The 12,513-nt window shown below is 48.2% G+C and overlaps 2 protein-coding genes across 4 annotated transcripts in view; one reads left to right on the plus strand and one right to left on the minus strand.

The window, feature by feature from the left end:
• LOC308465707 (uncharacterized protein) overlaps positions 1-12,513 on the minus strand; it is a 109,356-nt gene that overhangs the window by 36,213 nt on the left and 60,630 nt on the right. The gene's annotated exons all lie outside the window — the stretch shown is intronic.
• The window catches only part of LOC308472100 (uncharacterized protein), a 31,718-nt gene continuing 21,024 nt past the window's right edge, over positions 1,820-12,513 (plus strand). The window contains exon 1 of one of the 3 annotated variants that reach the window (XM_080996596.1): positions 1,820-2,779. In XM_080996596.1, the coding sequence (XP_080852722.1) occupies positions 2,366-2,779 (414 nt within the window). In that variant the 5' untranslated portion in view covers positions 1,820-2,365. Of the gene's footprint in view, positions 2,780-12,368; positions 12,393-12,513 lie in introns of those variants that run through there. The other 2 variants (XM_080996597.1, XM_080996595.1) reach the window with 2 other exon arrangements.

A 12,513-nucleotide genomic window follows, 5' to 3' on the forward strand; every position in this document is an offset into this window, starting at 1 on the left:
GAATTCATGAGGATCCATGTTTTTGTGGTGCTGCAGCGCGGCTAAGTGTTGGATCCACGTTTTTTATAGTCCGGTCTGTAGGCGTGCCTTCCAGGTGTGATTTGACACTGGATTTGTTGGAGTTATTTTTTAAGAAGTGGAGGATCCATGAGGATCCGTGTAGACCCGCCTTTTACCCAGACCCTTTTATATCCTAAACCGCCCTGTGCCCCCCCCGAAACCCCTCCCTCCCTCCCCGGAGACAAAGCGCCCCCCCCACTCCGATGCCCTGCACCAGAAAGACCGATTGGGGGAGCCTCCTTTTGGGGGATGAGTCCAGGGGTCACTCTGCAGCCCTTGTCCCCCAGGACCCCTCCCCCCCCCCGACAGGGCAAAAGATTGTTACGGAAATTACAGGGGGGGTACATCTTTAAAGTTAAGCTCCCTCGTTTGGGGGGGTCCCCCCATACAGAAGCTGAGCAGACCCCCTTCTCCCCAAAGCACCCCAAGAGAGGATCCCAGGAGGGAAACTGAGCCGGCAGGCAGAGGAGGGGGGGGGGGAAGACCCCCAGCCCCACCCCTGGCAGGAAGGGACCTGGGAGGGAGGGGCTTCTGCTCCGAAGGACCCCCCCCCTTATTTCCTGGCCTTTCTAGGAACGCAGCTCAGTGCCTTTTAACCCTTGGCGTGCCGAGCGCAGCTGAATCTGCCCTCTCTTCTCTCCGCATTATCCCAATCTTAAGCAAGAAGAACCGAACTCAAAGATGCTTAACTTGGGGCGGGGCGGGGGGGGGACCCCTTGCCCTTCCGAGCTGCTCTGCGCCTCGGCTAGAAAAAACGAGGAGCAGGAAAGCCCACCCTAGAATGAGCAGCTGTTGGAAAAAGGATCTGGTCCCGTTTCTGGCCAAAGGGAGAGAAGTTCACAGCGCCGGCGGGGGGGGGGGGGAAGACACCTCTCTGGGGGTCTCACCTGGTTCCCCCTGGACGGGAGAGAGAGAGAGAGAGAGAGAGAAAGCGGGTGCCCTTGGTTCGCAAAGGGTTAAAGGGAACGGAGCTACAAGGGGGGGTCCTCAGAGCAGAAGCCCCCCCCCTCTTGTCACTGCTCTGCCAAGGACGCGTAACTCGGTGCGCCTCTTCTGTTTCCTGCCATGGGGAGAAGGGGGGGTCCCAGGACTGCAAGGGAGGATGCTGGGGGGGCAGATTCAACTTATGCATGGGGAGCCCTCCAAGTCGATGAGCAGAGGGTGTTAAGCATAATGCTGAAATGGGAATGTTGACTTACGTTAAATTACCTTTTCTCTGGCCCAGTTGGCTCTTGGGGGATTGGCCAGGTAAGAATCTGGCCCTTAGAACAAGGAAGTGGGGACCCCACCCCACACATCTGTCTGCAGCACTTTGGAGCTTCCTGGTCTGCCCCGCAGAGGACCTTAAGGTCTTTGAATAACCATAGTTTAGAGGGCCCTAAGGAAGTCAGACTATCCTCCACCAGGGCCAGGGCCTTCTCAGTGGTGGCTCCAACCTGGTAGAATGCTCTGTCCCTGCAGGATTGAACTTCCTTCCGCAGGGCCTGTAAGACGGAGCTATTCCGTCTGGCCTTCAATTTGAATTTAGCCTGATCTTTTATTCCCCTTCCTTCCCTCCCCCTCCCCTTTTTATGGAGATTACCTGCTCTGGGATCCCGCAGCTAATTCTCCCCTGGTCTCCTCACTGGCCCAAATAGGACTAATTCAGTCAGCTAGCCCTGGTGATCATCTAATGTTTATTAGGTGGAGTTTCCCCCTAAATTGATTTTTGAATTATGAATTTATTGTTATTCACGTTTTATACTGTACTTTATGCTGTTTTTTTGTTGCATCAATTAAGTGTTTTAAATATGTTGTTAGCCGCCCTGAGCCCGGTTTTCTGAACCAGGAAGGGCGGGGTATAAATAAAAATTTATTATGCTGCAAAATGAAACCAAAGCAGGGAAGAAACAGGCAGTCCAGCCCCATTCCTAGTAAGTCTTATCCACACATGCTCAGGTAACCTCTTTCTTCTAGTGCATGCATGTCCCAACAGGTAGATCGTGATCTATTGGTAGATCACTGGAGGTCTGTGATGGATCACTGGCTCCCCACAAAGAACCTCAACAAATTTGCCTCAACAAAAATTTGCCCCAAATTTGCCCAAACAAAAAAGTGGGTAGATCACTGCCAGTTTTTAACTGTGTGTAGATCGCAGTCCCTTAGGAGTTGGCCACCCCTGTTTAGCGGTTCTTCAGTTTTATCACAGAATTATGGATTTGCTTTGTAGGATTGGTGAGCGTCTCTAAATCAGACAGACAGACAGAACGTAGCAAAGATTCCTTCTGATTCCTTCTGATCTCTTGGAGGCTTCCTAAGAGCACAGATGGATGAGCAAGACTCAGCTGGTCCTGAAGCGGGAAGAGACCGTGATATGCAAACTGGGAGAAGTGGGGGATTCTGGGAAAACTCCATGCAAAGGATCCTGGGTGAGGAGGACACTCTCCGCTCAGAGGTGCAGAGCCAGCCGTTCAGGCAGTTCTGCTACCAGGAGGCCAAAGGACCCCGAGAGGTTTGCAGCCGACTCTACTGCCTGGCCCATCAATGGCTGAAGCCAGAAAGGCACACGAAAGCTGAGATGCTGGACCTGGTGATCTTGGAGCAGTTCCTGGCTGTCCTTCCTCCGGAGATGGAGAGCTGGGTGAGGGAATGTGGAGCGGAGACCAGTTCCCAGGCGGTGGCCCTGGCTGAAGGTTTCCTCCTGAGTCAGGCAGAGGAGAGGAAGCAGGTGGAGAAGCAGGTGAGAGAGACTTTCCTCTGGATACTCCCAAGGGGCTCCAAACAAGAGGGAGAGTATCCCAAAATATGGTACTAAGGGCCCCTTTTTTTGGAATGCATCCAAGGAATGAGATCTGATACCTGTCAAGTTTTTGCTTCTGTCATTCTTTTTCTGATCCTTCTCCCCATTCCTTGTTTTGAATCCTTGTTGCTCTTTCAGATAAAGAATCTGTCAGCAGAAATGGACCTGGATTCCTGTGAGGCAGAGAAGACTCCGATGGACACCAGAGAGAAGCCACTGGGTATGGAGAAAGGAGTTATTTCTCTCTTTGGTCACATTCTGTTGATTTTGAAAGTAATTCGTGGGTTATTTTCATCTTTTTGTAGGGGAGACACTAGGGGCCAAGAGCCCAGGGGAGGAGAGGTGCGTTTTTACACAACTAAAATATGAAATGGGTAAAATATCAGAATGGAATAAGCAAGGGAAACTTTTGCAAAGGCCCGTCTGCAGTTAGAGATGCACTCCTGAACCTCAGAGAGAAGCAGGCATTCATGGCTTCCCACTTCCCTTTGTCTCTGGCAGGTGACCGGATGATGCCGGCAGGACCTCCTCCTCATCAGTCTTTTCATGGTGGTGAAGGGGAAGCAGCGGCTATGGAAGCAGATCAGGTAGGGGGCAGGAGACTTGTGGGGAGAGAGGTTGAGGGGTGGGGCTGGCAAGAGTGACTCCTTCCACCTCCTGCTTTCTGTCAAAGGTGCCCTGAAAAAAGGTGGCAAATGACATTATGTGCTCAGAATAAGGTCTAAACCACTGAGCCTCTTGGGTTTGCCAATCAGAAGGTTGGCAGTTCGAATCCCCGCGATGGGGTGAGCTCCCATTGCTCGGTCCCTGCTCCTGCCAACCTAGCAGTTCAAAAGCACGTCAAAGTGCAAGTAGATAAATAGGTACCACTCCAGCGGGAAGGTAAACAGCGTTTCTGTGCGCTGTTCTGGTTCGCCAGAAGCGGCTTAGTCATGCTGGCCACATGACCTGGAAGCTGTACGCCGGCTCCCTTGGCCAGTAAAGCGAGATGAGCACCGCAACCCCAGAGTCAGCCATGACTGGACATAATGGTCAGGGGTCCCTTTACCTTCCCTTAGAACAGCGGTTCTCAACCTGCGGGTCCCCAGATGTTGTTGGACTACAACTCCCATCATCCCTGAGCTCTGGCCTTGCTAGCTAGGGGTGATGGGAGTTATAGTTCAACAACATCTGGGGACCCACAGGTGGAGAAAGGCTGCTCTAACGGGAAGTAAAATAACTTGGTTTAACTGTATACAATTGGAGGAATGGACAAAGAAATTGGTAGGGGAAAATAAGGAATGTCGAGAATATACAAAATTCAAAAAGGTGATTATAAAAAAGGAAAGATGAAGAAAAATATAAAAGGGGAAACCAGTGAAATTTACAAAGTCGTGGTAGAATCGGAAGATCAGCAAGATCAACTAAAAGGGGTGTGCGAAAAGAAGTTAACGGGTCGGATAAATAGTCAGAACTTGGGGGAAACATGGGAGAAACATCCTCTGAAAAGGCTATCTATAAGAAAATAACTATACTGTAAGGTAGTATGGAGGTGGTAGTAACAGCAGTAAGACTAAATCAAATAGACAACAAACATTTGGTGTTATGTTGGAGGGGATGTCAGGAAACTGGGACATATATTCAGATGTGGTGGGGCTGTAAATTTGTACAAAATGTTTAGCAAAGGGTGTTGAAGGAGATAAGAGAAATGGCAGGGTTAAGGCTGAATGAAAGTCCAGAAATACCATTGCTATAAATCTACGATAAGGTTAAATGTATGCAAGCTATGAAGGACTTAATCACAAATTTGTTGCAAGAATTATCATAGCTAGGAAATGGAAAGAAACAAGGTGGATTTCAAATAGAAGAATGGTATAAAGAAGTATGGGATATAGCAATTAATGGTAAATTAATGTTTGCTGTCAAAGTAAGAAGGGGAATGTGGAAGAGAATTTATTTTGAATTCAGAACCAGTGAAGGCGGTGAAGGTCCTGTGTGAGGGTCTGGAGGCGGTTGGAGGATGGATGGCGGCTAATGGATTGAGGTTGAATCCTGACAAGACAGAAGTACTGGTTTTGGGGGACAGGGCGGGCAGGTGTGGAGGATTCCCTGGTCCTGAATGGGGTAGCTGTGCCCCTGAAGGACCAGGTGCGCAGCCTGGGAGTCATTCTGGACTCACAGCTGTCCATGGAGGCGCAGGTTAATTCTGTGTCCAGGGCAGCTGTCTACCAGCTCCATCTGGTACGCAGGATGAGACCCTCCCTGCCCGCAGACTGTCTGGCCAGAGTGGTGCATGCTCTAGTTATCTCCCGCTTGGACTACTGCAATGCGCTTCATGTGGGGCTACCTTAGAAGGTGACCCGGAAACTACAACAAATCCAGAATGCGGCAGCTAGACTGGTGAGTTGGAGTAGCTGCCGAGACCTACATTGGCTCCCAGTATGTTTCCAGGCACAATTCAAAGTGTTGGGGCTGACCTTTAGAGCCCTAAATGGCCTCGGTCCAGTATATCTGAAGGAGCGTCTTCACCCCCATCGTTCTGCCCGGACACTGAGGTCCAGCTCCAAGGGCCTTCTGGCAGTTCCCTGACTATGAGAAGCCAAGTTACAGGAAACCAGGCAGAGGGCCTTCTCAGTAGTGGCACCTGCCCTGTGGAACGCCCTCCCACCAGATGTCAAAGAGAAAAATAACTACCAAACTTTTAGGAGACATCTGAAGGCAGCCCTGTTCATGGAAGCTTTTAATGTTTAATAGGTTATTGTATTTTAGTGTTCTGTTGGAAGCCGCCCAGAGTGGCTGGGGAAACCCAACCAGATGGGCGGGGTAGAAATAATAAGTTGTTGTTATTATTGTTATTATTGTTATTATTACTACTACTTTGTTAAAAAATCACTATAAATAAAAAATCACAATAAAATGCACAACAATTCCCTCTTTCTTTTAGGGTCCGGTGTGCTTTGATGATGTCACCGTTCGTTTCACAGACGAGGAATGGGCGTTGCTGGATCCTGACCAGAGAGCTCTGCATAAGGAGGTCATGGAGGGAAATTATGGGATCCTGGACTCTCTAGGTAAGGCTCCCTGCTAGATCGTAATATCTGTTTTCAAACTCCAAGCGTATCTCTATCTGATAAACCTCCAATATTTTGATGGAGCTCAACAGGACAACCTACAGCACCTGGAATTCTCACACCCCCATGGAGAGCTATTGCCTGTTTCATCTGCGAATATTGTTCCTCTAGTTACGGCTTTTTCAACCACGATCAGACTTGTCTGAACTCACCATGCCGTTTTAAATGTAGGAGTGGTTTGGGAGATCGAGGTAGCTTCTGCCAGGTGGGTTTTTTTTGTTTTTTGTTTTGCTTCTGTCCGTTTTCAAAGGAGATGACTGACCTTGGAGATGGACTGGATTCCATGAATGGGCCAAACAAAATCCATCCCAGGAAAGGACCAGGCTTTTAGAATCTCAGGTTCCCATAAGTATGTAAGTTAATACCAGTCAACAAAGGCAGTGAACTCTGTAGTAAGGTCTCACGTCTAACTCTCTTCAGCTTGTCCTCTTCCACAAGCATTCATTAGCATTGTTCTAGAATTACAGCAGGGATGTGGGTGGCGCTGTGGGTTAAACCACAGAGCCTAGGACTTGCCGATCAGAAAGTTGGCGGTTCGAATCCCCGCAATGGGGTGAGCTCCCGTTGCTCGGTCCCTGCTCCTGCCAACCTAGCAGTTCGAAAGCACGTCAAAGTGCAAGTAGATAAATAGGTACCGCTCCGGCGGGAAGGGAAACAGCGTTTCCGTGCGCTGCTCTGGTGCACCAGAAGCGGCTTAGTCATGCTGGCCACATGACCCAGAAGCTGTGCGCCAGCTCCCTTGGCCAATAAAGCGAGATGAGCGCCACAACCCCAGAGTCGGCCACAACTGGACCTAATGGTCAGGAGTCCCTTTACCTTTACCTAGAATTACAGATTCCATCTCTTCCTGAGGCTCTAATTAGCTTCTTTCCTTGTTTGTAGGTAATGATGAATTAGAAATGAAGAACGAAGGAGAAATCCACACAGAGAAGCCTTATCGATATTTGGAGTGTGAAGAGAGCTCCAGTCAGAGCTCCGATTTCACTTCTCATCAAATAAATCCCATTGGGAAGAAACCCTATCAGTGCTTGGAATGTGGAACGTGTTTCAGTCAGAGGGCCCATCTCACTTCCCATCATCGAATTCACACAGGAGAGAAACCGTATCAGTGCTTAGAATGTGGAAAGAGCTTCACTCGGAACGAAAGTCTCACTTGCCATCAGAGAAGTCATACAGGTGAGAAACCCTTTCAGTGTTTGGAATGTGGGAAGAGCTTCACTCGGAAGGAAAGTCTCACTTCTCATAAGAGAATCCACAGTGGGGAAAAACCTTACCAGTGCTTGGAATGTGGAAAGAGCTTCCATGCAGGCACAAACTTCCGTCAACATCAGAGAATTCACTTTGGGGAGAAACCATTTCAATGCCAAGTGTGTGGAAAGAGCTTCATTAGGAAAAAAGATCTCTCCTCCCATCAAATAATTCATACAGGTGAGAAATCCTATCATTGCTTGGAGTGCGGAAGGAGCTTCACCTGGAAGAAAAGTTTTGTTTCCCATCAAAGAATTCATACTGGGGATAAACCACACAAGTGCTTGGATTGTGGAAAGAGCTACAGTAAGAGGGCTAATCTCATGACCCACCAGAGAATTCACAGTGGCGAGAAACTGCACCAATGCTTAGAGTGCGGACGGAGCTTCACCTGGAAGGAAAATCTCACCTCTCATCAAATAATTCATACAGGGGAGAAACCCTTTCAGTGCCTGGACTGTGGGAAGAGCTTCAGCAAGAGAGTCAATTTAACGGCCCATCAAAAAACTCACAGCGGAGAGAAAACTCATCAATGCTTAGAGTGCGGAAGGAGCTTCACCTGGAAGAAAAGTCTCACTTCCCACCAAAGAATTCATACAGGTGAGAAGCCCTATCAGTGCCTGGACTGTGGAAAGAGCTTCAGTCAGAGCGCCCATCTCTTGGTCCATCGGAGAATTCATTCAGGGAGGAAACCCTATCAGTGCTTGGAATGCGGAAAGACCTTCAGTCAGAGCGCCCATCTCACTGCCCATCAAAGAACTCACCACAAGGTGAAGCCATAGCAACGGTTGTCTTTAGGAAACTTTAATTATCATGCAAGTGAGGCTTGCAACGGCGTTCTTGGTCTTTGGCCACCCAGCAAAGAAGTTGACTGTGCCTCTCAAGACCGTTGAATGCACACTTGACATCCGATTGAGAAGCAATTCATGTACTTCCACCTCGAAAGCCACCAAGTTGCAAATTTGTGGTGCTCCTGACCACCACTGTCATCTTCAGCATAACCAGGATGATAGTGGTGTTAGCTTCAAGCTCTTCCTGGAGTCTGCTGAACACACACAGGACACTTCTTAGAAAAGCCACAAGTTTCATGCTTTCCTCTGCGAGAAGGTTTAGTCAAGAATTCCGTTGCTGGCGTTCTCTGTCTAATAATTGGCAGAGGACGGCAGCAATGGAACAACACGGCTTACTCCAGGGGTAGCGTCAGACACCCTTTCCCAGGCCATGTGGACAGAGCCCCAGATCTTGACCAGAGGGACATTTCTGTCAGGGGCTCGCATATATTCCTCAAGTAGGTGACCCTGTTCTCCTTCTGTCCCAGTGTTAACTGAGAGTCTGTCACAATGGATGCGGTGTTTATGAAACTGTGCTGGACGCTTGCATGGTCTCTTGCCCAAGGCCTTGCTTCTCTCTTCACATAAGGCCTTGCGCACCACATACTGTCAGTTCTAACACTCCCAAGAAGTCTTCTCCTCCAGATTTTGAAACGTGCAACTTTTGTCTATATAACTTTAGCCTGTGTGTATCCTGCCTACCAAACTGTCACCTGCGGTCCGTCCGTCCCCAGCTATTACTGAATGTGAAGGTCTCTGTTGTAACATTAGAACATGTTACAATATGCTTTGAAGGTTCTTTTATTATTATTATTAAAGATTTTCTTGATTTACAAAAGTGTTTGCAATTTCTCTCTCTTGTATTCCCCCCCCCCCCATGTAACATTTTTACGAATCAGTTTCATTTGTTGAGACATTAGGAAGAAAAGGGGGAAAGAGGTGGAGGGGGGGAAGATGGGTGGGGGTGGGGTCAGATGCGATGTTTCTATTTTACTTACTATATGTGGGGTTTGGTCACAGCGTTGCTTGTGCAGGTTCTCTGCTGTTCCCTTGTGTTCCTTTGGTGGTGAGAGAGGTTGGGGTTGGCCTAGGGTGTGGTGGTTCATTTGTGGTTGGCTGTGGTGGTCTTTGTTTTCATGTGTGAGTGAGGTGGGTGGGTGTTTTGGATCAGGTTAGCCATACTGATTTGTATGCTGTTGGTGGATATTTGTCATTGTCTTGTTGGGCTGTGTGTGTGTGATAAAGGGGAGCCATACTGGGGTGAATGTGTCTTCTTCTATTTGTCCCCGTGTCAGTTTCAGCTTATTGGTTATTTTTTCTAGCAGGGATGTTTCCCATACTATTTGGTACCATTGGTCCATGCTTATTCCTGACAGGTCTCTCCAGTGTCTGGTTATGATGTTTCTGGCTGCTGAAAGTAGGTGGGTTATGAGTTCTTTGTGGTGTAAATGGGCATTATTGTCTTGGAAGATGTTTAGTAGGGCCAGTTCTGGGGTGATTTCTAATACTTGCTTGGTTATTTTACTTATTTCTCACATGGCTTTTGTCCAGAATAGTTGGATTTTGGGGCACTCCCACCACTCTCTGTCTCTTGACATCAAGCAGGAACCTTGGCTGTTCTCTTTTTGGTGCCTCCTTAAGCTGTATTTGTTCAAGCAAAACTCATTTTTTGTAATTTCTTTGTTGTTGTTGTTGTTGATAATTTTATACATTTTTACATAACCATTTCAAACATTGAAATACAAGGTTCTTTTGAACCTTCGGACCCGCAGGTTCCATGTTTAAGGTTAAATTTGCTGCATCTTTTACCATTATCCATCTGTTATATAACGATAAGTATCATACGATTTTAACTCTTTAACTGGAGTATGTGGAGATGGCGAAACTGACGGGGAAGATCCGAAACAAGGAAGATCAAGTATTTGAGTAAATTTGTAATTTATTTAAAGGACCACTGTAAACAAGCAAGACCTTGCACACACAGAGATGTATCTCAACGCTGCTAATTTTAACATGTTGGCTGTTTTAATTTTGCTGTGGAATTTATTTTTAATTTACAATTTTAACATTGCTAGCAAACCACTGAGATGTTTTCTTACCATAGAGCGGCATGTAAATATTATTATTAAATCCCTCCCACCCCATGTATTTTTGTGGAGGCTTTTTATGTGTGGAACGCTTGCGATAGGGACTCCTTCCCAGCCAAAATGTGGGGTGAAATAAGGAGCTCTTGCATAGAAAGATGGAATTGAGAGTTGCAAGGGACCCCAAGGGCAATCTCGTCCAACGCCCTGCAATTCAAGAACCTCAACTTAAAGCATCCATGACTGATGATAATAGTAATATTAATAATAATTTATTATTTATACCCCCCCACCCATCTGGCTGGGTTTCCCAGCCACTCTGGGCGGCTTCAACCGAATATTAAAAACAACACAGCGTCAGACATTTAAAACTTCCCTAAACAGGGCCGCCTTCAGTTGTCTTTTTGTTTTTAAAGTTTTTTATTTATACAACAAGAAAAACACACACACACAAATACCAAATTACACACAAATTACAAAAATAACCATAGACACATAATTTTCTTAGCAAACAATAAAACATCTATTGGTCTTAACACTAAAGACCCAACCTCCCGTCTATTCCATATTTCAAATTCATATTACTTTTTGCCAGTATACGCTTTTATCATAATTAAACTTATTCTCCATAAATCTAATTTCTTGTATCTACCTTGCGAGTATTACTGAAGTTCCTCGAATGCTGCAACAGAATTTAAACTACTATATTTATTTTTCAGATAATCTTTGAAAACCTCCCATTTTGAAACAAATTCCTGTTTTGATTTATTCTTTATTTATTTATTACTCTTCCATTTTGCTGCGATCAAAACTCTTGCTGCCGCCGTCGCATATAAAAAGATACCCTTCCTCTTTTGTGGAATATCCAAATCTGTTATTCCCAGGAGGTAGGCCTCTGGTTTTTTATTGAAAGAGATCTTCAGCATTTTTTGCAGTTCTACATGGATACTCTCCCAGAATACCTGTATTTTCCTACATATCCACCATATATGGTAGAATGTTCCTGAGTCTCCGCATCTCCAACAATTACTTGACACATTTTTATACATTTTTGAAAGTTTCCATGGTGTTACGATATCATCGGTGTTGTATTTTTTGAAAGTTCTCTCTAATCGTGTAACAATTTGTGAATTTCCAATTGATCTCCCATAAATTTTCCCATTGGGCGTTTTAAAAGTAAAATAGTTGTTTATTTCCCTGACATCTGGTGGGAGGGTGTTCCACAGGGCGGGCGCCACCACCAAGAAGGCCCTCTGCCTGGTTCCCTGTAACTCTGCTTGAGCTGAGACTCCTGCCTGGCAGGGGCTGGACTAGATGCCCCTCAGGCTCCCTTCCAGACTCTCCCATGCTCAGTTGCTATCGGATCTCCTCTCCGTCTCCTCTTTCCCGGGCTCAACATCCCCAGCTCCTTCCTTGGGCTTCTTCTTCTCTCCTCCCGGCTGCACCTCCTCCTGCTTCTGGCCTGGGCTGGGGGCAGTTCAGGTGGTCTCCCAATGAAGCATCTCACCGCCAGTGGAAACAGGACAATGCAGGTATCTCCTTCTTGCTAGGGTTTTACAGGCTGCTTTTCTGCAGGTCTGGGGCTTGTGTAAAAGCGGAAGGGAAACGGTCGGGCTCCTTGTCCTGGACTTAGTTCGAGGCTGGGGGGGGGAACTCGGGATTTTGGGGGAGTCGTCTAACTGCCATGGGGGGGGGGAGCGGCAGGCGGGGGGGGAGGGAGGTTTCTACGGAGGGTGGGGGTCCCTCCGTCAGGGATGCTGGAGCTGAGCTTCCTGCCTGGCAGGGGGTGGAGTAGATGCCCCCCGGGCTCCCTTCCAGACTCTCCTACGTGAGGGGTCCCCTGCTTCTTGGGGGGGGGGTCTCCCAAATGAAGCATCTTTTGGGGGGGACTTGGGATTTTTAGGGAGTCCTCTGACATTGGGGGGATGAAGGCAGCAGGCGGGGGGGGGAGGGGGTTTCTGCTGAGGGTGGGGGGCAGGGATGCTGGAGCTGAGCTTCCTGCCTGGCAGGGGGTGGACTAGATGCCCCTCAGGCTCCCTTCCAGACTCTCCCATGCTCTGCTTCTAGTGAGGGGTCCCCTGCTTTTTTGGGGGGGGGGTCTCCCAAAAGAAGCACGTGGTTCCTTCTTTGGAGGAGGCGGTTGCGCTCGGCTTGCCAAGGGTTAAAAGCAGCAGAGCTGGATTCCTAGAGAGGACCGGAAGTGGCGTCGTGGGGGGGGCAGGTCCTCCCTGGCCGGCCCCCCTTCTGCCCGCCGAGGGGCTGCTCGCTCTCCCTCTCTGGGGTGAGTCTCGCCGTGGGGAGAAGGGGGGGCGGGGGGGCTGGTCAGATCCTGCAGGGGGGGCGAGGGGGCCAGGGCTCTGCCCCCAAGGGGAGGGAGGGGTGGGGGGGAGGCTGCGGGTAAT

Source organism: Podarcis pityusensis (genome assembly GCF_964106645.2).
Source record: "Podarcis pityusensis genome assembly, chromosome: 2".
Lineage (NCBI taxonomy): Eukaryota > Metazoa > Chordata > Lepidosauria > Squamata > Lacertidae > Podarcis > Podarcis pityusensis.